General features: G+C 39.6%; 1 protein-coding gene across 1 annotated transcript; it reads right to left on the bottom strand.

The window, feature by feature from the left end:
• Positions 1-7,008: 7,008 nt before the first annotated feature.
• CKAP2 (cytoskeleton associated protein 2) lies at positions 7,009-20,749 on the bottom strand. Its single transcript, XM_068526850.1, is given in 10 exon segments — positions 7,009-8,330; positions 8,822-9,077; positions 12,372-12,441; positions 14,187-14,357; positions 15,847-16,051; positions 16,513-17,375; positions 17,377-17,382; positions 17,500-17,578; positions 19,591-19,675; positions 20,593-20,749. Coding segments are annotated over 10 exon segments (2,061 nt in total). The 5' UTR covers positions 20,663-20,749; the 3' UTR covers positions 7,009-8,074.
• Between the last annotated feature and the right edge of the window lie 5,302 nt (positions 20,750-26,051).

Genomic DNA, 26,051 nt, shown 5'->3' with positions numbered 1-26,051 from the left:
TTGTAGCTATATGTTGAGAGATAATAAACCAATGGAAGGAAAGAGAGGCTGAAAGTGCTAGGGGGAGGGGGGCCAGGAAGGTCTAGTTGATCCAAATAATGTGTTTTTATTTTTTATTTTATTTTTTTTTTGGCTGTGGCTTGCAGGATCTTAGTTTCCCAGACCAGGGATTGAACCTGGGCCCTCTGCGGTGAAAGCGCGGAGGCCTAACCACTGGACCGCCAGGGAATTCTTCAGGAAGGTCTAGCTAAGATGAAAGGACGGCTTTTAGAGCCCAGGAAGAGAATTAGCCTTGGACTAGATGAGGAGCAGACAGATTTGCTTCTAAGACCAGAAGAGGAAATAAAGATGTGGATGGATGTAGATAATATTAAAGAAGGAGAAGGAAACTTGAAAGCCTCAATTTTCTCTATGAAATAGAAAATTAAGTCATCTATAGCATATGGAAATCTTGAAGAAGGTTTTTTTTTAAATCGAGATTTTTATATTATTTATTAGTTCTATACAGTAAAATTCTGAGTAGTGAAGTTTTGATTGTTGTTTTCAGAATACCAGAAGAACCTTATGTGGGCAAAGGTGATCAAGCAGCTCAGAGGTGATTCTAATGAATAATTGTGTAGTCATCTCTAGGAGTAAGAAATTTGGATTAATCCAAAATTGGGATTATGTAGATAACAGAAGTACACTAGGACAAGGGAGTTAAGGGTGCTGATATAAGGATGATTGACGTGACACACCTCGGTGTCTAGACCGAATATCCCTGTGAAGGAAGTGAAGTCTAGACTGGCACCATCCATTATGTAGGTACTACACATGTGTGGCTACTGAGCACATGAAAACTGGCTGCTGGTGCAAACAGAAATGTGCTGTAAATGTAAAATACACACAGAATTTCAAATAAAATCAGGTGGTGATGGCTGGCCGAAGACCCCTCCCCACTTGCTGGGAACAACGCAAGGATTCTTGCCAGCCCGTTTTACTCAGCATTCTACTGGAGATTTTAACAGCTCAATAAGACAAGAGAAAGAAATAAAAGGCATAAATATTAGAATGAAAGAAATAATATTGTCATTGTTCACAAATAAGATTATATCTGTGAAAAATAATCTACAAACTTTAGAGTTAATGAATGAATTTGGCAAGATAACTAGATGAAAGATTAATGCTCAAAATTTAATTGCATTCATTTATCTAATTTGAAAAAAAGTAAAATACCAAAAAAAAGTAAAATATCCCATTAATCATTTTGTATATTGATTACCGCTGACTTGATTTTTTTATTTTTTTTATTTTTTTGGCCGCGCTGCTCAGCTTGCAGGGTCTTAGTTCCCCAACCAGGGATCAAACCCGCACCCTCGGCAGTGAAAGCGCGGAGTGATACTAGAATATTTTAAGTTACATATGTAACTTGCAATATATTTCTATTTCTAGTGCTGTCCTAGACGGTCTTGATGATGAGCTAGAGGTCTGAATGAAGTCAAAGAACCACCATGGAGGGAGCAAGGGAGACAGCTGGTGGGAGAGGAGTTGTGAAGAAAACAGCACCGTAGGTCTCAAGATTTCAGAGGTGGCCGCAGTTCTTTGCAAGCCAACGTCCGTGTTGCCGCCTAGGAATCAGTTGCTGAAGTGGGGGCACAGTTCATTGGAATGAGAGGTGAGGTCATCAGATGGCATTAACAGGGAGACAGGAGCCAGTAATCTAGTTCAGGGTTTCTCCCCTCAGCCCTGTTGACAGTTTGGGCTGGATAATTCTTTGTTATGGGGGTGAGGGTGTGGTGCTTGCCTTGTGCTTTGTAGGTTGTTTAGCAGTTATCTCTGGCCTCTGCCCGCCAGATGCCAGCAGTACCCCCTGCCCTCGGTTGTAACAAACTGTCTCCAGATATTGAAAATGTCCCAGGATGGGAGGTGGGAGTGGAGTGGGGAGAACTGGCACAGAATAGCCCCTGATTGAGAACCACCAATCTAGTTGGATGCTCTGAACCTCAAAAGAAAGTGGAAAAGGAATGGTCTTTTTTTTTTTCCTTCCAGTTTTATTGAGATATAATTGACATACAGCACTGTGTAAGTTTAAGGTGTACAGCATCATGATTTGACTTACGTACCTTGTGAAGTGATGACCACAATAAGTTTAGTGAACGTCCACCATCTCATACAGATGCAAAATAAAAGAAAAAAATGTTTTTTCCTCGTGATGAGCTTTCATATAAACATACAGCACTGTTTATACATTCTGTTTATCATGCTGTACGTTACATCCCTAGTACTTATTTATCTTATAACTGGAAGTTTGTACTTTTTGACCACCTCCATCCAATTCCCCCTCCCACCCCGCTCCTCTGGTAACCGCAAATCTGATCTTTTTCTATAGGTTGGTTTGTTCGTTGAAGTACAATTGACCTACAACACTATGTTAATTCTTGTTGCACAACATACTAATTTGATATTTCTATACATTTCAAAATGATCACCACCGTAAGTCTAGGAAAAGTAATGGGCTTTAGGTGATAATAACATAGTAGGCATTTGCAGACAGCACCTCTAGCTTTGCAGAGTATGGTGTACAATGAGCAAGTAAGAGCTGATTAGAGTCTGGTTTCCGTCCTCATAAGCCATGTAGATACAACAGATATTTTCAAAATATTAAACTGATATGATGCCCAATGACCTTTGAATCTCAAAGTTAATTTTCCTGAGTTCCTAATGAGATAATAGTTTCAAACTCCAGGCCCTATTGATACAGAAAAAAAGATTGTCTTAATTTTATAAATAAGAGACAGTCTCTTCATCTTTTTTTTTTTAATAAATTTATTTATTTTATTGTATTTATTTTATTTTTAGCTGCTTTGGGTCTTCGTTGCTGCGCGTGCGGCTTTCTCTAGTTGCGGCGAGCGGGGGCCACTCTTTGCAGTGCGCAGGCTTCTCATTGTGGTGGCTTCTCTTGTTGCGGAGCATGGGCTCTAGGCGCGTGGGCTTCAGTAGTTGTGGCGTGCAGGCTCAGTAGTTGTGGCGCACGGGCTTAGTTGCTCCACAGCATGTGGGATCTTCCCGGGCCAGGGCTTGAACCCGTGTCCCCTGCTTTAGCAGGCAGATTCTTAACCACTGTGCCACCAGGGAAGCCCTTCTTAGTATGTTTTTGAGGTTCATCTATGTTGCTATCTTTATCAGTAGTTTGTTCCATTTTCTTAATGTCTGTTTTCTTTTGCTTAATTTCCATTGAGTGGATATAGCATACGATGTTTTCTCATTCACCAGTTGATGGGCTTTTGTGTTGTTTCCAGTTTGGGGCTCATATAAGACTATTACGAACATCTTTGTGTACAATTTTGTTGGGGCATGTTTTCATTTCTCCTTGATACTTAGGGATGGAATTGCTGGGTCTTACCCTTACATTTTATATTTTTAACAATTAAATGCCTACTAGATGGTGAGAGTAAACATGAATTTCTGTATCCTGCACCCAAACATGACGAGTTTGTTAGCAAGGTAATTAGCTTCAGTTCTATTTTTTTTTTCTCCTTGACACCTCTCCTGTTGAAATCATTGGAATATTTTCATTTTATATAATGTTTTATAATCTACAATTATGTGGATTTCACTGTTTTTTTTTTGATTTGGTATGCTTAATGATTCTTTTAAAGCTTAGATTTACTTTTTATTTCACTGGAATAAAACCCCTAGGGATACTTTCAGACAAGATCATGAGCGGTAGACTGAATCTTTGCATGTTTGAAAATGCTCTCAAACTTGAATCATAGCTTGGGCATAGAATTCTAGCTTCAGAGTACATTTTCTCAGAATTTTGAAGCTCTCAGGTGTGGTAACTGGTCTGGCTCCTGAATGTCTTACACTTATTCCCACGGAGGTGGAACGCGTCCTGCTGCTAAATTCTATGAGCTCTGCCAACCCTTCGGTGTTAAAAGATTCCTTTATAAAAGCGTCTTGCTTAAGAAAGCCCTCCCTGTCCTAAGGAGAAAATGTATTTCACATTTCCTTCTGATATACTTACTTAAATTTAACCATCTATTCTACCGGAATTAATTTTTGCAAGTGGTATAGAGATTGAAATTTCTTGCTCTCAAAATGGATAGGTAACTGACTCACAGCTTCTTTTCTCTATTTTGAAATGTAAATTTTACCATTTACTAACCTCCCATGTAGTCTTAATTAATGTATTGATCCATGTCAATGAAGAGTTCCTACGACTTAAAAATGACTTGCAGAACCATACATAAAGTATGGTATTTATATCCAACAAAGCAAAACAAAATCCACACATACACGTGTTTATATGTATTTATATCTGTGTATGTGTGGTAAATATACAGAAGAGAATTTGGAAGGTTACCATACTAGTATTACATTTATCGAGGGTAGTGGGATTGGAGTAGAGGAATTTTGCTTTATCTGTATTTGAATTTAACATCAAGAATATATTTGGATATACAACTGATAGGCTATCGGAAACCCCAGGCAGGCCTCCGAGGAGCCATAATCCTGGAGGCCCCGGCCTCCAGGAGACATAATCCCTGCGCCCCGGCCCCCAGGAGACATAATCCCTGAGCCCCGGCCGGGACCCTAGGAACCGCGTCCACAAGTCCAGGGGGCCGGCGTGGCAGCCGCCGGGCTCACTCCGGGAGGGGGCGGGCGCCGCGAGCCCCGTCCCGCAGGGGCGCCTGTGCCTCTGCCCGGCGGCCGGGGAGTCCGGGGGGCGCGGGGGACAGGAGCGGAGCGGACAGAGAGGCCCGGGCGCCGCCGGTCCTTGTTGTTTACGCTGCGGGCGCGCAACGCTGCCTGCCCGCCCGCCTGCTCCAACAGGTCCTCAGCGCGCCTGCCGCCGCGCCCCGGGTGCTAGACCGCGCGGCCGCCGTGGGGAATGGGATGAACAAGGTCCTGCCTGGCCTGTATATCGGCAACTTCAAAGTTTCCAGCACGCTCACAGATGGTGCCAGGCTGCTGCTTGCCAGACCTCAGTTTGAGCAGCAAAGGACTAAGTTCTCCTGAGATTTCGTGCTCAGGAGGAGCTTGTGCACGTGCCCGTGGGCGAGCTGACGACCCCACGGGGGACCTTCCAGCTGCATTCATATTCGTTACCACGGTGCCCATGGCTCTAGACAGCCGCCCACCAATAACTTGTAGTCCTGAAGAATAAATGTCATCATCCAATAGTGTTGGCTGAGCATTTATGCACTTAAATGGGTGGACAGAGCCTGTGCTTATGGGAAAGAGTAATCCCAGGGTGGCGTATGCATGCGGACGGGGCTGCAAGAGAATAGAAAGGAGCACAGAGCAGAAGGGGCAGAAGCATCTCCAGGAGTCACTTCTGTTTTCTTTGGGGCCCAACAGTCAGTTTTCTCATTTGTGGTATCAAGGGTGGTTGTATTCAAAAACAAATAATTTTATTCCCAAACCACCTTTTTTGTTATTGTTTATCTTAATCTGTGTTGCAAAAGTATACGGGGTGATGAAAATACTCTAAAATTAGATGATGGTGATGGTTAAACAATTCTGAATATACTAAAACCCACTGAATTGTATACTTTAAAAGGGTGAATTTTACGGTATGTGAATTAGCTCAGTAACAGTTTTTTAAAAGAGGAAAAAACGTATATTTAAATAATCTTTAAAATTCAAGTCCTGGGTGGAGTCAAAATCTGGAAGAGCCTGGCCTGGAGTGCCTTGCGCTGCTCTGGAGACCGCCCCCCCCACCCCGCCCCGCTGCTCCGAACGCCTCTCGCGCCTTGGGCGCCCCACCTTGTCTGGACGCCAAAAGCTCCAGCTCGACCTTGTTTCACTGCTTGTCTAAAATGCACATACTGGTGCGGACCGGAAAACCACATTCTGGTGAAAATGCTGCCTGCCTGTGGGACCCTAAATAATTCCAGTTCCTGCCGAATTCAAAACTCACTGAGGCCACAACTTCAGATAGTTAGGGGGGGAGGCTGGGACGAGTCCTGTGTGATGGACGGAGAGGCTGCCTGGGGTTGCTGGAGCAGTTAAGAGAGTCTTAAAATAAAACCAACATTTTAAAATTTAAAAAAAAGAAAAGAAAAAAGAAAACCCCAGGCAGGAGCCCCTGCTTTTCTCTGGATAGTTACTTCACTGTTCTCTCTGGTGACCTTTGCTCCCCAAGCTTCCCACTGTCACCCAGTGCCTATTTACATTTTCCAGGTCCAACTACATAGGAAAGACTGACTCTCAGTCCTGATTCCAAACACCTGTGGAAAGGATTCTGACAGTCCAGCTTCAGTCAGGTGCCCATTCTGGCCAAACAGGGGGGACAGGCAGATAAAAATGATACAAAATGACCAAAACAGATTATCTCCACTTCACCCTTCAGAAACATGAGATTCAACTAAGTAGCTTCTCCACAGTCATGTAACTTTTAAGAGAAGGTAGGAGCAGAACTTTTGAATGTAGGTCTGTTGGACTTCAAGGCTCATGCACCATCCATCACATTCTTAGAGATATTTAGCTTGGAACAAACCTAGGTCAGACATGTGCTAACTGTTCTTAAGCGTCTGGAAAGGAGTTACAACTAGTCTGTAAGTGTTAGAACTATGACGATTTAGATAGATTTTCTCTCCTTTGAAGAGGAAAAAAAAAAAACCAACACTGTATGAAACCTATCCAAACAGAACAGTTTATCTCAAGCTTTCACTGAGATATTTCAAGCTATGTTATATGGCCTAATGAACCATATGGTATGGATATTACAAAGCTGAGAGTATATGCCAGCTTGAAGTTTATTTCAAAATGGCATATTTTGCGCCATTCATACAAAGGATGAAAAAAACTAAAGAACTAGCTTTTTAATTTTTAGATAAGTAGATTGATAATTTTTCAAAAGGAAATACACCATTAAGCACACACTTACTTTAAGTGTTGAAAAACCTAAAGTCCAATCCCACTATAATGTATTTCAAAGGCAAGGTTCAAATTTATTCACCGTGGTTAAATTGCATTTTATATTTGCTGAAAGAAATGTCATTGCAATATCGTTATATAGATGTTTTCATTTATTGTATACATATTAGGTACACAGCTTAAAAGGAATAAAAACCCTTCTCTCTAGAACACAAGACAATAAATAGAACAAAGACTGGCACTACTATACAAATGGAATTAATGAACATACATAAGAATAAGTATGTGATTTTCAACCACATTCATATTACGCAGTTTTAAAACTATCTAACCTTTTACAATGACTAAATCCTTACTTGAAACTGTAGAGTTGGTGAAGGATGTATGCCATTTAAGTATTAGTTCAGAGACTTACCAAACAATTTTACTGGTGGTATTTATGTGTGGGGAGCAGAGACCTACTTACTGTGTATGACTATCATGTTTTAGGAGACATGATGAAGTTTTTATATTACAAGGAAGAAATCAATTTTAAGTATTAGTTATTTTAGAAATACTACCTAAACTAGGATGACATTTATGAAATATTATCTATTCCTTCTCTAACTGCCTTCTATTAGTCTATAAACTATATCAAAAGAAGTGATGGAAGTTAAAATTTTTAACATTTTGGATAGTCAAGTCAGAAAAGGAACTAAAGAAAGGAACTCAGATTTAAAGTTCTGAATGCCCACTAGGTTTGACACATTTTCTTTCTTCCTACAAAGTATCTTCTCTTAGAAATGGAGTATTTAGTTAACTGTCCCTCTTGGAGACCTCGGCTACAATAAAAAAAGAGGCCAAGAGACCACAGATGCAGACTCACTGGCATTGCTGGAGAGTGACAATGAAGAACCAGGGGCAGGGTCCCAGGGACACAGGAGACCACAGCAGTCTGGGCTACCAGAATTGGGTGACAAAGCAAGCTAACTCTGTCTTCACAAAATTTACCTGTCTTAGAGGAAAAGTCAGTCTATTGAGATCGACAAGGTAGGATTAGCTTTCCGACACACAGAAGGCAACACCTGCTATAGAGTGGACATTACTAGGAGCGCTGACTGCCGTGAATACTTAGGTACTTGGCGACTCTTGACCTAAGGGACATGCAAAGCCACAACAAACCAACCAACCAAACACCCTCAGAATAATACAACCCACTCCTATCAGAGCTTCACTTCTCTTCTGTCGTGTCAGCCTCCAAGTACAGGCGGCACAGGGCTGCATTGGGGCGGCACACAAAAGCGTCAGTTTCACTTCCCAACTCTGTTAACTGCTCCAATGAAGACACACAAGGATAATGGTCTTTTAACATATCTGGCAATTTTGAAGTCTTCTCTTGAAGACGTCGAGAACGTCTAACTGGTGTGAGAAACTTTAGCTCTTTAAATGCAGAATTTGTTTCATCAAACTGCATCTTCTTTTTCACACTAAAAAAACCACAAAATTATTCCCAGAGTTAAAAAACACGTTAACATTTTCACTTTGCACTTTTATGCTGTTTATCATACTATAACTTGTATGTTACAACCACGTGACTGCTTGTCCTACAGAAAGAGGTCCTGCAATAAGTAAGGAACTTACTCATTTCTCTGTTGTTACAACTTGTACACAGTAGGATACTTGAATATCTATAGAATTGGCTAATCGCTCAATTCCAAAACCCACTGTTACTAATAATACACAGAGATAAAAGTAAAATGATGTAAAAGTTTTTCTTTTTTAAAATGGCAATATTTAGGGAAAAGCAAAGCACATACAGTATTTAAAAGGCAAAATGTTCCAATCACATTCTGTTTGTTTCAAACCTTTCTATTAACAAATAGTTCTCATCGGAAGCTATCTTAAAGATTTTAAAATACCACATGCATTATCCTAAGCATAAAAACAAATCAGAGCACATTACATTTTAAAAGTTTACCTTTGCAAGTATGGAGTAGTAGACACATTGTATTTAATTAAGCAACCCGCCCTAGTTTCTGTATTGGGGGTTTTAACATCACTGGTTGGATCTTTTGTTTTGTCATCTTGCTCTTTTTCACAACCTTGAAATACCACATTTCTAGGATGCTTATTTTCTATTTCCGGTTTTTCTGACCCCAGATTAACACTTATATCGTCAATGGTGGCTTCTTGGATTTGTTCCTTGGTTGCACAAGGCTCCTCAATATTTTCTCCTATAGAAACAGATTTATAGATTAAGCTTTTGGTCAAATTTAAAGAACAAAATCAGAAGACAAAGTTATTTACAGTTGGCCAGATTTTCAAAATAAAAGAACCAAACTGCCATCTCCTAACCATTAGTTTTTCTAAGCAAATACTGCTAACAATTATTTAACAAATATTTACTATCTCCTATGTGTCAGGGATTATAGATACAAATATAAGAAGGAAATCATCCCCATCCTTTAAAAAGCACATTCTGTGGAAGAGACATGCCTTAAAATAGTTATAAAATGAGGAAAATGCTTTAATTGAGGTAAAAACAAAAGGTTATGGGAACCCATAAAAAGAAATAACTGACTTTGCTTGAGGGACGGGGAGATGGCAAGGGAAGGCTTCACAAATGACGTTTAGGCAGGATCTTGAAAAATGAGTACAAGACAAAGGAAGACAATTTTGGGATGAAGCTTAAAAGAAAATGATCCATTAAGACATTAAACATTAAAGGGCCAGTGTGCTTAGAACATAGGGTAAGGAGCAAGGTGGAAATGCGGGAAGGAGGTGACGGGTTCAGACAGGTAGGAAGTTTCGGTTAAAAAAATTCACTGGAGAGACAGATACAATTAGATTTGGTCACTACACAGAACGGTTTAGAATGGCAGGGAATGATTTGTGGGACTTCCCTGGTGGTCCAGCAGTTAAGACTCCCGTGCTTCCACGGCAGGGGCACGGGTTTGATCCTTAGTCAGGGAACTAAGATGCCACATGCTGTGCGGTGCAACCAAAAAAAAAATTTTAAAAAAAGGTAATGATCTGTGATGGTAAGAAGACAAAGCTGTTATCACAGCCTGAGCAAGGTGGTAGAGGTGGGCAGTGAGAAGGAAGGGCCCAAGTTCAGTGTTATTCCTGAGTCAGGACTTAACAAATTAATGCATATGAAGGTCTGAATGAGTGTGGATGTGTGTTAGGGGCATTCCTTCTAAAATTTCTTGCTTCAGAGTCTTTAATGACAAAGGAGGATTTTTTCTTTCTTTTTTTTTTTCTTTCTTGGGAGGAAGAGATGGTGGTATGAGGAAGCAGTGAGGGAAGACAAGGAGTTCCAAGTAAAACATGTTAGATGTGAAATACTTGTGAGACATCCTGGTAAATCCATTGAGCCGAAAAGACCTTTAGATTTGATTATTAGGAAATTATTAGGTTTTTTTCCTTTTTTTAAATTGATACAGATTTTTACTAAGTGATGATTTTAGTTACATGATAAAGTGAATGTGGTTTAGTGAGGGTAAGTTGAAGTGAGGAGAGAGGGAATATCGATTCATTAATTCAACAAATATTTTTGCAGTAGTACTGGGGCTGCAGTGGCGAGGAAGATCAGACCCAGTCCTTGACAACAGAGTTCAGAGTTTGAAAGACAAGACAAACAAACAAGCAATCAAGTGCATAAAATACTGCACAGAGAAAACCAGCGAGCACAAAACAGGGCATGTCATCTAGTTGGGTTGAGAGGAAAGGTGGACATCAGGGAAGGCTACCTCAAGGAAGTGACAGGTGAACTGTCGTCTAAAGGATAAATAGGAATTAGTTAAAAGTAGAAGACTGGCTTGAAGAGACCCAGAGGCAAGAGAGATAGTACAGCCCCTTCTAGGAAATAAAAAAAAAGTAAAGAAAGAAATCAGGGATATGGAGGAGAGGGAGTGACAAGAGAGGCTGGGTATCAGGAATCTAAGCAGATAAGTGACGGGGCATTTTGGTTGCAGTCTTGAGAACAGATTGGAGCCAGAGCAGAGAAGCAGGAAACTAAGGAAACCATTGCTGTAGCCCACGTAAGAGCTGTCAGTGATCATGACTATAGCAATGAGAGTAAGGATGGAGAGAAGTGGACGGATTTTAAGAGATGCTTAGGAAGTTAAACTGAATTTGATTGGCTAGGAAACAGGGGTGGGAAAGTGGGGAAAGAGAGAAGGAGTGAAATATAACCCCAAGATTTCTGGCTTGGAGAACTCGACAGTGTCGGTCACTGAGATAGGGAACCAAACTAAGGAAAAGGTTTAGGGAAAAATGATGTAGTAAAGTTTGGATTTGTGGGATTGAGGAATCTGAGAGATACCCAAGTGGTGCTTCTCTCTCTTATTATTTGTCTTATACTTCCCAAAGATGTTTTCTTGCTGTTTACAAATAATTTTAATTTGTAAAATGGATTTTATACCTAGAATTTATAATTATACATTTCGAAAGCCAAGAGTTTATGGATAGCATTTCTTTTTCCATCTAAAGATAAATATTCTACCAGCTGGAAAGATTCTACTAACTAGTATGATTCTATTAAGGGAAAAAAAAGGTAGAATAACTGAATCAGGTTTAAATGCTGGTTTTCTCTTTCTAAATATCTCTAGAGCCAGCGAGAATTATGAGGAAGAAGGTTCTATAAAATTCTTATTTCTACTTTGCTGTCTTTAGCACAAAGACACAGGATTGGGTTATACTTTAAAAAAAAAATTTTTTTTAATTGAGGTATAAATGACATACAACATTATATTAGTTTCAAGTGTACAACATGATTTGATATTTGTATGTATCATGAAATGATGACCAGAACATATTGTGAAATGAAAACATCTGTCCCCATACATAGTTACACATTTTTTTTCTTGTGATGAGGACTTTTAAGATCTACTCTCTCAGCAACTTTCAAATATGCAATACAGTGTTATTATCTACAGTCACCATGCTGTACTTTGTATCCCCAGGACTTATTATTTTATAACTGGTAATTTGTATCTTTTGACGCCCTTCACCCATTTCAATGGTTTGGGCTATTCTTAAACCTTTCTGTTCCTTTGGTTTGTGGTATACTAGTCTTTCCTGGTTTTTCCTCCTGTCTCCCTGACCATTCCCTCTTAAGCTCCTTTATTAAATATAGCCAGTAAGATCAGAGCATGTACATCTGTATGTTCCACTGGGGCATAATAACAGCAAACATAAATAGAAATATTCTCTGTTGAACCAAAAAGTCTTATAGATCATCTAGTCAAACTGCCTCATTTTTAAGACAGGAAATTAAGGCCTAGAAAGGTGAGGTAACTTTCACAGACACATGATAACAAATTTGGGTTTCAAACCAGACCTCCTAATTAAAAATTATTTATACTACGTAAAGCCAATGAATTTCAGAGGTATGTCAACAGAAGTATGAGGAAAGAAACAACTTAAATATTTCAAAAGTTTAAAAAGATAAAAGAAAAATAATTCAGCAAATAAATATAATTAAATCACAATTCACTTGAAGAAAACAAAAGAAACTAACTTACCAAATTTAACTTTTTCTTGACTCTTCATTGTCAGAATGTCAACAATTGCATGCCGCATCTCTTCAATAGGCTTAATTTTTTTTAATGAAGAAAGCAGACCCATATAAGTTTTATATTCTCAGACATTAACTAAGGTTGTCCAAGTTGAAAATATTAAAACCAGTGATTAAATTTCATATTTTATAACAAAGCAATGGTTCTTGGACCATTTTTCTCAGAACACTTATTTTGCCACTCAAATTGAAAAAAATGACTGTCTTTTCCAAATAAAAATGAACTTAAGGGAGAGAATTTCATCAGTTTAAAAAACTTCCCCATAATTTTTCTTAAGCCTATGGTAAACATGCTTGCCTGATAGGAACAAAATGAATGAACAAATAGCAAATTAAGACTATTAATATCTATCAAAGAGCTGATTATATTGTTTCTCTAAATTTATATTAGTTTATTCCTTTTCCCCTATAGCTAAGTCCATGGTTATATTTTTGTTTCACATGCTATTAAATGCATTTCTGAAGAGTTCAAGGTTCATCAGCCTAATATTTCACTTATTCAAAAATTTAACAGTTTAGTAAAGCATCCATTATATGTCAGATATTATAAGTACTTACTATGTTCCTTTGAACCATGATGCCTGCTAATGCAATATATTCAAAATATTATACAGAAGAGAAGCTCAGGCTCATATTCTTAATTCTAGAACTTAGTCCTGAACTACTCACCCATCTGGCTTTTAATTTTCTTGGCTAATTTTGATCCCTGTTTTCCAATTTCTGCTCTGGTCTCACATCTTTCTCTTTACACTACTGCTTTCTCTGTGGACACCTGGCTCTAGTTTTGCATCCTAGCTATACTGTCACAAGCTGCTGTAAGTAACGTCCCTTCTGGTTCAATGTAGTAGGGACCTAACATTCTCTTCCAGGTGAGATTCGGTGAAATACAATTACCCTTCAGCAAAGTGTTTTACACATAATAGCCATAGAGAGAATATCTGCTGAATATTTGATTTTTGATTCAGGTGAAAGATCAAATAGCATTTGCTGGTTTTGCTGATACTAAAGGATATAGACCTTTCTTAAGAAAAGGCTAAAAAAGTTTTTAAAAAAACTCTCTTTGTAAACAATTTCCAAGAATGCGTTTCTGAGAAACTTGGTCAGAAGGAAATACATTTCAGGAATATCTGCCCATAAAGACAACAAAACCAATCAAGTCAAAAAAACCTCAAGATACCATTTTTTTCTACACCCAGGGTTTTTTTGGTAGCAGCACACAAGGAAGAGGTGACAGGTATAATATCAAACCACTATGGTGGTAATGTCAGAGATATTAGTTTATTGCCATTTTCTGGACCAAACATATGGCATATAAATGTGAGTCCATAAAGATATACTCCTAAAGTGAAAGAGAATTCTCTCACAAAGCCATCAGAACTTACTAACATTTTAAAAGTTAATTTAATTCCATTTGCTTTCTAGTCAATAAATACATTTTAATATTGAAAATTCAGTTTCCTAGATTTCTCAACTAGAGAATGTGCAAAACGATATGCTGTGCTAAAATATTTCTCACAGCACGTTTCATGAAATACACATTTCAGCTTATATCCATTTTCTAAGGTCTGATTATCCCTAGTACGTGAGCAAGTTTTAGAAGGTTGAGCAACAGCCTTTATAATATGCAATCCTTGTGGCCTTTAAACATTCATCACTGCCACATATATAACCACAATTTTATCAAGTTATGCGGTGATGTGTTCCAAAATAATTCTGAGTTATTTACACTGTAATAATAAAGACCAGTGAGTTTTAATCTCACCTGAGCTCCTGCCAGAATGGCCTTCTCATAGATTGCGATAATATTTTCAATAGGACTCGTAAGTGGTTCAACACGTGCAAGGCATATCCAATATTTAACAAGTTTTTTGGCATCTGGAATATTTTTAACCAGGTCATCCAGTGTAACCAATACTTCTTGTTTTGGACATCCCTAAAATAGCAAGAAATAAAGTTGAGTGATGTCATTTAGCCTACAAACTATGAACAATTAAGTAAACTTACTGTAATCAAGGTCAGTGATAAAGAGAGAAAAGGTTGGTAGAAAATTATTCATAAAATATTCACCATTATACTCCTTACTCCAGACTTGTTCTGAATGGCTAGCAAGAAGCATATTAGTCAAAAGTCAGAGACAGAAGAAAAAAGAAATACTAGTTGAGAAAAATATTAGTAAAAAAAGACTAAAACTCTACTTGATCTTGATGTTTATCCTCTCATATATTATGAGATTCTATTTGTTAATACTTTATTTAGAATTTTTGCATCTACCAAATGCTTATGAGAATAGCTTGCAAGATTTTTCTTCAATTATCTTTGTCAAAAAGTTTTGATAGTAAGATTAAAATGAATCTGTAACGGTTTATGTAATTAAGAGCTATATATAGTTAAGTAGTAGGGCAGAAAAATTCCATAGTATCAATAAAAAAACCCCAGCAGAGCAGAAATAAGAAGAGAATCAGTTTCCCTGACTATAATTTTCACTGGTTGTCAGAACCACAAAAAGTTGAAAGATGCTCATGAAGACTAGAGAAAGGTTTGAAATCACACTCTATATGTTCAGTCTTGCTATGGATCTTAGATACTAGTGAGTGACAGGGAGATCAGCTCGAAGCTTTGTGACCACCTAGAGGGGTGGGATAGGGAGGGTGGGAGGGAGGCTCAAGAAGGAGGGGATATGGGGATATGTGTGTGCATATAGCTGATTCACTTTGTTGTACGGCAGAAACTAACACAACATTGTGAAGCAATTATACTCCAATAAAGATGTATAAAAAGAAATTCACAACTATAAGTGACAGTTAAACAATATATTAAGATGATTTTTTATACATATTAAAATATACACGTATATATTTTTTTAAAAATTAAGGAGAAGTCAGGAAATTAAAAAAAAACACTCTGAAGTTGATTACCATACACGTAGGAATTCTGGTCCAAATCATAAAATTCTACAGTTCAAGGCCATGATGATGTTGGTTTAGATTAATGGGATTTTGTTTGCAACTATTTTAGTTAAATTTAATCTGTGATAATAATTCGTGTTGCTAGTCTTTGATAAAGTATGGGAATGAGTTGAAAAAAAAAATTGTAAATATATTGAATGAATGTAAAAACAAAAATATCAGAGTGAATATCCACCCCCAGCCCACTCTATGGTAACACCTTAGAGGAATACAATATTTACAACTCAACTGAAAAAAATCTAAGTATCCATTTGATATATTTATATGAACTCAGTGAGAATGTAGTCCATTAAAGGCTAAAGAGAAACAATCTCATAATTAACAGTAAGTCTCCATAACACTGCTCACACAGTAATTGGTAAAAAAAGATTGACAGTATAATTTAATGAGATAATGTTGATGGAGGTTAATTTGCAAACTATAAACTACTACACAAACATAAGGTAAAGACTCTACCTCATTAATCAGGTTTAGGCATTCAGAAAATGTCTTGTTTACTTTTTCAGTAAACAATCGTTGTTCATCTTCTTCTGCCATGGTAGTCCAGAAGGATCCAACTGGTTTTTCATTTTGTGCTTCGGGCTCAGGCTGGGTAACCACTGAGCTTGGAGGCCTTTTCATTACTCTTCCTTTGCCAGCTTTCCACTCACTCAGACGAGCCCTACAGTTAGAAGCAGCATATAAACATTACTGTGATACTGATAACAGAATTCTGTCAAATAGCGTGAAAGTTAAAAAAATATTTCAGGTCTTTAAGTAATTCTACCCTAGTGGCATATACATAGTTCACCAGCTTGAAGAAAAAGAAATACAGAACCTATCAATGTTAATGATATGCTCACAAAGACCCCAAGAATGCATTTTTAAATGGAGAGGTTATAAAATATTTCTCAATTTTCTTAAGCATTTTAACCTAGATTACATAAAACAACCTAATTAAACACAGTCAAACACAATAACTTAGGACATACTGTTCCACAACATAAATTTGCTTAAATTGATCTGCATATGACTGAAGAGAATCCATGTACAAAAAGCTCTAATACAGTCAAGGAAATGATAAGCCAAATTCACAAATGGTACCCTACTGAAAATGAAGCTAACAAAATTACATCTACTTACTTTCTCTCCTCCGCAGTTTCTCTGGGCTGAGTCCATCTACTATCAATAGCTGCTTTCACCATGGTATGTCTGCGCTGGTCAATGCTTTTTGACTTTTCTATCAGTTTAGTATTAGAAGACGAAGCAGGCCTGGCTACCATTTCAGATGTCATGCTTCTTGATAGTGTCTTATTTCTTTTTATGTCCTGAGAAGAACTGGTTTTGATAATAGACGAAACTGTATTTAACTGTAATAATTCTTTCTCTCGAGGCCCTTTCCGAACTGTAACACTGGCAGACGTCCTACTGATGCCTTGTTTCATGGTGTCCTGGTTATTACTGTGGTGACTTCTAATAGAAGGTCGCACAAGTTGACTGCTCTGAGATGTAGTGCTCACAAATTTAGTGGCAGTCGTCATATGTGAGGCTCTATCACTTTTCACTGTTACACTGCTGGCGTGTACAGGCTGAGACTTTGTGGCTTTAGAGACAGTGGCTGAAAGTTTCTTCGTTGTTGCAGAACTCTCATCTTTGACTTGTAGAGGTTTTCTAAAGGAATTAATCTTAGACTGAACAATTTGGCCACGATAAGATCCAAGCACAGGTTTCTTGGGCATGTTAGCATCTTGCTTTGGTTTTTCTGTAGTCATTTGTTTCTTTTTACTGTTGTTTTTAAGGTGAAATGCTTGGCTTAACGTCATATGTTGACTTTGGGGGTCATCTTTAATTGGTAACAATGGCAGAGTTTGATTATTATCCTCAAAATTAGGTGTATCAACTGCTGTAGTTGAATTGGTTAATTCATTAGAAGGTTTTAAAGGAATACAGTTTTTTTCCATTGTTATATTATTCTTGATCCCAGTAGGTCCACCGACATTCTCTTTTATCAGCCTAAAAGAGTTAAAGACAAATCAGTTAAAGACAAATCTTTCAGAAAGAGTTTAGGAAAAAACCTTCTTTAGGAATGAGGAGAAAGGGAACATTTAGGAGGGCTATTCCGTATCTTACCATTTTTGCCTTAAGTTCCAGAACTTTTGTCTCTTCTTGGATCTGGCCTCCAGATGTCTTCACTCTCTGGTCTCTACCACTTAAAAAAAAAAAACAAAAAAATCCGTACCAAGGAAGTTTCCTTTTCTGGGGGAGGTATGGGAGGATATAACAATTATCTGACTTTGCAGTTTTAAACTGAGGCAAGAACTGAGCTGAGATTTATTTGTCCTAAGCAAAACTCTTCTTTACTATAGGGTGATTTAATAGTGTAAACAAGACGGCTGAGGAATTTAAAGGTATTTTCTTACAAGCCTTAATACCCTCCCCCCATAATCTCATCCTAAACCATTCTCTAGTCATTCAAACAAGTCTTCAAAAATCTTTATTAAGCAACACTTTCCTTGGTTAGTTTTAAGAACTTAGTACCAGACTTAACATTGAAAAAAATTTTTTAAATAGCTCTCCCAAAAGAAATTCAAAAATTTCCACACACACTCACAACTTAATTTATTAATTAATGTGGATTTTAGTTTCTAAATAGCATTGCATTTAGAATATATATATACAAAGCAAAAGCTTCTTCAAGAATTAAGCTTAAACTCCTTTTTTACAGATATAGGCTAGTACAGGCTACAGTATAGGTTAGTACAGGCTGTGAGAATCTCTTAGCAAGTGATTTTGTATTCCATGAACGAAGGAAAAAAAAGGGTCAGTTGGATATGCCTTGGATTCTAAGGCAGATTTCAAGTTCAGAGACGTAAAAATGTGAACAAAATGTACATTTTAGAGTCAACAAAATTTGATTTCTGTATAGTTGAGTTTAGAATGTTCTTTTCTTCCCATTGTGTATAAGAGTACTCTAAACCCCACGACCCAGTTGGATTCCTTATTTAAATAAGTAGTTGAGAGTCACTGTCTTATGTGAATTAATGTTCTCTTAGCTTTCTCTCTAGTAATCTCATTCCACCCCAAGGTTTTAAATAAATACCATCTACACACTGACAACTCCCAAGTTTATATCTGTAGTCCCATTCTCACCCCTGAACTTCAGACACATCACTATTTGGCATCTCCACTTAGATGTCTTATTGCTGCCTCAAACATAACTTGGTCAGAACAGAAGTCTGGATTCTCCCACCCCTCCCTCAGGCTTCCCATCTCAATATATGGTATCGATATCTACTCAGTTATTCAAATCAAAAGCCTAGGATCATCTTTTGTCTTAAACAAAAAATAGGGATTTGTGAAAGAAAATGTTTATTCTAAAGAAAAGCAACTAATTAATGTAAAGTAAAAAAATTTAAAGAAATTTTTATTTGGAAACAATGCCAAACTTATATAAAGTTGCAAAATTATAAATAATTCAAACTCTTTATCCAGATTTGCCTATTGTTAACATTTTATCCCATTTGCATTATCATTTGCACTCTTTCTGAACATGTCTATGTGTGGAGTATACACAACTTTTTATCTGAACCATTCAAGTTAAGTTACATACATGATGCCTCTTTACCCTTAAATACTTAAATGTTTATTTCCTAAAAATAGGAATTTTCTCTTACATAACCACAGAACAGTTATCAAATTCATAAATTTACCTTGATTAACTATTGTAATCTATTGTTCATAGTTGAAAACTGACCTAATAATGTCCTTTATAGTATTTCCCCTTCCACTATTAAATACAGTACAAGGGTCAGGTATTGAATTTAGTTGTCATATCTCTTTAGCCTCCTTTACCCTGGAACATTCAGGATCATCTTCAACTCTATTTTTTCTTTTACATCCCATATCTAATCCATCACCAAGTCCTGCCAGCTCTATCTCCTAAACATAGCAGAATCTGAGTATTTTCCACCCTGGAGAAGGGTATGAAGCATTCATCAAGACAAAATATATCAATAAGTAGAGTACCTAATATAAAGAAATACAAATTAAAATACTGGATTAAATAAAATGTTATTAAAATTCATTTCATCTTTAAAAAACAAAACTTTAAAAATGGGGCTACTAGAAAATTTTAAATTACATGTGTGGCTCACATTACATCTTTACTGGATAGCTGTGATATAATTTGACAGATGTGAAGTGAAAAAAGTTTGACCTCACCTGGATAATATCTGATTTTCCTGTTTGTATGCAAAAAAAGTTTTTCTTTTTAACAGATGCTCCTTGAGTTTTTGTCTTCTTTGCTCTAAATAACAAAAGAGCTACAGGTCAACATCAGCTGCAATAACGACATCAAATAAAATATTGACTAAATGAAGATTTAACTTCGAAAAATGTTCTACTTGAGATTACATCTTATGTATAACAGAGAATTTCCCGGTTCAGTACTGCCTTTGAGAAATAATCACATTTTGAAATTACTGTTACTATAACTGGTCCGCATAACCACTCTGTACAAGAATCACATTCTCTACTGTCTGAAAGTGAAAAGTCTGGAGAACATCATTTTCAACATACAGCTCCTGAAAGCCAAGTTTTAAGAAGCTAAATGGTAGAGATGAGACACCAGACTCCAAGTTCTAATTTACCAGAATTGGGTGAGAATTTCTTTCCTGTTTTCCCACGTGTAGGACAAGAAATATCTATTATTTCTGAAGACGCGGCTAACCCTAGATTTCTATAAGGTCGAAGGCGACATGTGTTAAATCTGAAGCATCAGTTGAGCACTCCCGTCCCTCCAGAAATTAACTCCCGACTTAGGAGGCGGGAGCGCCCTGCGCAGGCGCAGTCAGCTCCCAGCACTAACGCGGCCCCGCCCCCGCGGGCCCGGGTCCCCAAGGCGGGTCCCTGCCGGAACCCCGCACACCCCACCCCACCCCCTAGCTAAACGGATCCTCTCACCGAAGCCCGTCGCCGCCGCCAGTGGGTCGCGACCGCACGCGACGCGTTCAACCCGCACACTAACACCACGGAGCGGGCACCACTCCGATTGTCCATTTCACAAACGCCGAGAATGCGGCCACGAGAGGCCGAGCGCCCTGTCCAGACTTCTCGCACAACCGGACTGGGCGGAAACTGGTCTGCGAACCCAAGGCCCTGATGGCCCTGCCCGAGCCATCCCCCCGCGGCCGCCCCGGGCGCTCCCGGCACTGCGGCCCTCACCTCTGAACGCGGACTGGGCCCTCTGACTCGGGGGCAGCTGCAGGTCCTGGGGCACGGCTGGGGTGCTCATCGCAGTTCCGGGCAGGGGGACGCGTCTCCAGCTCGACCGCCACAGTCTCCCTCAAGCCGGCGCGGCCGCACACTGCCCCACTGCGCCCTGGGCTCGGCCTTAGATTGCGCGATCGCCGCCTCCGCCCATTGGTGCCCGGCGTGAATTGAATGGGCCAATGGCGAAGAGGGGCGGGGCCTGGCCTGTGTCTGCAGGGGCGGGGCTTGCGGCTGCCTAGTTCAGTTAGGACGTCTCGGGACTGAATCCCCAGGTTTTCAAACCTAAACAGCGCTCTTGTCCTGGATTTGGCAACTTGGGAGGAGTCGGACAGCTAAGTCCCTGCCCTGTAGCAGATAGCTCTCGTCTTGTAGACGCTCACAGTGCATTGAGGAAGGCAGAGGAGAAAAGTGCTGTTTGGCGTGTTCAGGGAGGAGGAGGATTATAAGCACCCACTACTGTACCTAGAGCATGTGTATTTACTTTTCACAAATATTACTTCATGGCGGCATCACAGCTCTGAAGTGGGAAGTTATCATCTCCTGTTTCACAGATAAGGTGACAGGCTCAGAAGTTATTTGTCCACGTTTGCACAGATTGCAAAGAGGAACTGAAATTAGGGTCTACTTTCCTCTGTGCTACCCAATTACCAGATGAGAAAAAGAGAGGAAGAGAAAGGGCTAAAACGGGGATAGACCTTTCTTTTATAATCCTGTGAAGGTAAAAATCAGCATTTGTTGTATTCATTTTGTGTGTTTGTACGTTTAAGTGTGCTGCCATAATCTTTCAGTCCTCATCTAGAAATATTACCTTCATAAAACCCTCACAAACACCCAATGGATAAGACAGAATGAAATAACTCAGAGCTAGATGGTTTTGTGGGTGGTGCAGGGGGAGAGAGGGAGAGTTCTGGGCTGTGCCTTTCTGGTTTTAAGCACAGGGGTCATACCATTTCTCGGCCTTGCTTGATCACTGAAGCTAGGTTTAGCTGGACTGTTTCAGCCAGGTTTTAAACGTGGAGACAGAGATGACAAGATGCAACTTCTATCTTCCCTGCCCATGTGTGAGGGCCTCCACAGATGGCTCTCAACTGTGGTCAGTGTTTCCCATCATTCCCTGCTTTTTCTGTCAGCATTTTATGCTAGCATCTTGCTAAATTAGTTTGGGAAGTTAATTTGAGATATTCTGTAGTTTTCTTTTCTTGATGAAATGTCCCATTTTTAGTGTAACTTTGCCTACACTTAAGGCTAACTCTGGGAGGACCAACAGCCAAACAGCACCCATCACCATCCCTAAGACATCATTGCTGTTTAGATACTACTGTGAATATTGTTGATTATTTACTAAAGTTTCATCAGACAGGTTGGGTTACCAGGGATTCCCATTAAGCAACGGAGAACAGTTTAACAAAACAGAACAGGTAAAAAGTGACTCAAGGGACTTCCCTGGTGGTGCAGTGGTTAAGAATCCTCCTGCCAATGCTGGGGACACGGGTTCAATCCCTGGTCCGGGAAGATCCCACATGCCGTGGAGCAACTAAGCCCATGCGCCACAACTACTGAGCCCTCGTGCCACAGCTACTGAAGCCCATGCACCTAGAGACCATGGTCTGCAACAAGAGAAGCCACCACAATGAGAAGCCCGCACACGGCAACTGAAGAATAGCCCCTGCTCGCTGCAACTAGAGAAAGCCCGTGAGCAGAAACAAAGACCCAATGCAGCCCAAAATAAATAAATAAATAAATAAATAAATTACAGAATAGATAAATCCATAGAGACATAACACAGTTTGTGGGCTGCCAGGGACTGGGGTTAGAGGGGAATGGGGAGAGACCACTTAACAGGTAAGGGGCTTTACTTTGGAATGATGGAAATGTTTTGGAACTAAGTGGAGGTGATGGTTGTACAACACTGTGAATGTATTAATGCCACTGACTGAACTGTTCACTTAATTTTATGGTATGTGAATTTCAGTATCTTTAAAAGTGGGCGTGGTTAAAAAAAGAAAGCGACTAAAATGAAACTGTGGAAGATCTCAATAGGCTGAGATGGTGAGGTTTTCCAACTTGGTAATTGTGCTCTAATCTCCAGACTCACCCATTCCAAGACGGGTATCGTTTAAAGACACTTTTAAAATATCATTGTCCCACAATTGTTGGAGAGAAGGGAGATCGTTTTCTAAAAGATCCAAAAAGAAGACTTCCTTCCATAACAGGTCTCTGCCAACCACAGCCGACCACGAAACTGCGGCCACCTGGGGTATCGACGATCAGCTTCAGTTGTTCGTCCTGTGGTCATGTGAAACAGGGAGAGCGCCTGTGAGAGGAGAGGGTGGGATCGTCCAAGGAATAGAAGGAAGACAAGGACAGGGTGATGACACAAAGTCCAGGGAGGAGGGAGCCTCAAGAAAGAGGGAATGGTCCAGGGTTGACCACTGAAGAGGTTTAGTAGGATTGGGACTGGAAGAAACTGCTGGGTTCGGAAGCTAGGAAGTTCCGGCAAAACATTCTGTGCAAAAGTACAAAATATTGTGGAAAGAAATAAATCCTAAATAAATGGAGAGATATAATGTGCTTATGGATCAGAAGATCCTATATTGTAAGATGTACATTCTCTCCAAGTTGATCTGTTCATTCCCATCTCAGTCAAAATCCTAGAAGACATTTCTATAGAAATTGACAATTGGATTCTAAAATTCAGATGGAAATGCCTAGGATCTGGTGAGGCAAACAATTTTGAAACAAAAAAGTTGGAGGACTTACACTACCTGATTTCAAGATATATTATAAAGCCCCAGTAATCAAGACACTGTAGTGCTGGTGTAAGGAAAGACCAAAAAAAAAAAAAAAAAAAAAAATCACTGGAATACAATAGAGATTCCAGAAATATATTCAATCCTCTGTGGCCAATTGATTTTCTACAAAGTTTCTAAGACAACCTGATGGATGAGAGGAATGATCTTTCCAACAAATTGTGCTGGGGCGTCTGGATATCCACATACAAAATATTAACCGTGACCCTTACCTCAGCCCTTGAACAAAAAAAACCCCACAAAACAAACTAAAGTAAACCTCAAAATAGAACTAGACCTAAATGAAAGAACCCAAACTATAAAACTTCTAGAAGAAAACACAGGAGAAAATCTTAGTGATTTCTTAAACAGGAGACAACATGAACTAAAAAAGAAACAATACACTGGATTTCATTAAAGAACTTTTTGCTCTTCAAAAGACTCTTTAGAAAACTACAAAATAAGCTACAGAGTTAAAGAAAATATTTGCAAAACATTTGCTTAAAGGACTTTTATCTAGAATACGTAAGAACTCTGACAAAATTATTAAAATGTGCAAGAAAATTGCACTTCACAAAGAAGATATAGGAACTGAAGACAAGCCCATGGAAAGATGCCTAACATCACTGGTCATCAGGAAGATGCAGGGACTTCCCTGCCGGTACAGTGGTTAAGACTCAACCCTTCCGGGGCTTCCCTGGTGGCGCAGTGGTTGAGAATTTGCCTGCCAATGCAGGGGACACGGGTTCGAGCCCTGGTCTGGGAAGATCCCACATGCCGCGGAGCAACTAGGCCCGTGAGCCACAACTACTGAGCCTGTGCATCTGGAGGCTGTGCTCCGCGACAAGAGAGGCTGCGATAGTGAGAGGCCCGTGCACCACGATGAAGAGTGGCCCCCGCTTGCCACAGCTAGGGAAAGCCCTCGCACAGAAATGAAGACCCAACACAGCCAAAAATAAATAAATAAATAAATAAGTTAAAAAAAAATAAAAAGACTCAACCCTTCCAACGCAGGGGGCGCTAAGATCCCACGTGCCAGGCAGCACGGCCAAAAAATTAAAAAAAAAAAAAAGAATGCAATTAAAATCACAATGAGGGAGTTCCCTGGTGGCCTAGTGCTTAGGATTCCGGGCTTTCACTGCTGTGGTCTGGGTTCAATCTCTGCTCATAATGAAATACCACTCACTATGCACCCACTAAAATGATGAATTACCAAGGTTTGGCGAGGAACCGGAACTCTCCTACACTGCTGGTACTAATACAAAAAGTGTATAGCTACTGAAGAAAACAGTTGGGCAGTTTCCCATAAAGTTTAACATGCATTTACCATATGATCCAGCAATTACTGTCCTTGGGTATTTGCCCAAGAGAAAGGAAAACAAATGTACACGAATGTTTATAGCAGTTTCATTCATAATAGACCTAAGCAGAAAATAACTCAAATCTCCATCAATGGATGAATGGTTAAACCAGTTGTGACATAGCCATATAATCGACCGCTACTTGGCAATCAAAAGGAACGAAATACTGATAAACACAACAACGTGGATAAAATGGAAAAACTCAATTTTTTCCCTCCTAAGCGGGGAAAAACACAGTCCTTCTCTACTCCGTTTCTTTCCAGTGTGTATCCTTTACTTCTACACAAAACATTTCACTCCTGACATTTCTGGTCACCAAATATTTGGAGGTTCCCCCCCCCCATTAAGCACTTCCCTGTGACACCAGCTGGGTGTCCTATAATTAAACTCAATTCTTAACACTACAGAGTTAGTGTCAGCTCCTACAGGTTAAAGGCCAAGTCCCACAAGACTGCCCCCACCCCCTACACTTCAGATGCCAGTCACAAGCCCAGGTTATCACCTGTGCTTCTGATGAACCGACTAGAGATTGGAGGTTCCGGTGACCCCCTCCTTGGGTTCAATTAATTTGCTAGGGTGGCTCACAGAACTTAGAGAAACACTAACTTACATTTACCAGTTTATTAAAAGATGTGATAAAGGATACGGATGAACAGCCATAGGGTGATGAAGATGAAGTGAAGAAGTGGTCCATAGGGTGAAGTATGCGAAGGTCCCGAGCACAGGAGCTTGTGTCGCCGTGGAGTTGAGGTGTGTCACCCTCCTGATGTGGATGTGCTCCCCAGCCTGGAAGCTCTCCAAACCTCCTCTCACTGGGATTTTGTGGAGGCTTCTTCATGGAGACGTGAGCAATTATTAACGCTTTTTCTAGCCCCTCTCCCTTCTCTAGAGAACTGGGGGTGTTATGGACCCAGGCCCTTGGACTCTTTAATCAATAGAAATTAACGAGGCCAGATGAGACATTCAGCTGAGCTTTTATTGGGACTGTGCTGCAGCATGAGGGAGAGAAAACAACAAACAGATACACTTGTTCGCTCCCCGAAGGGGCGCGTGCTGGTTCCTTAAATGGAGTGAGGGTAGGGGTGGATTGGTGTGTTGGGCATGAGGCATAGCTTAGGTGGTCCGCCCACCCCCTTGGTTGTGCTGTGTGCAAAGATCATGCCCGGTACCCTGCTTTTGCTCTTGGCACCTCGGAAATGGTGGTTGGTTTGTGGCCTTTTTGTATCTTATTGTTCATAATTGCCCCAACTGGGGCCTGCGT

Source organism: Eschrichtius robustus, chromosome 18 (assembly GCF_028021215.1).
Source record: "Eschrichtius robustus isolate mEscRob2 chromosome 18, mEscRob2.pri, whole genome shotgun sequence".
NCBI classification, from domain to species: Eukaryota; Metazoa; Chordata; class Mammalia; order Artiodactyla; family Eschrichtiidae; genus Eschrichtius; species Eschrichtius robustus.
This window is presented reverse-complemented; position numbering and strand designations above follow the sequence as displayed.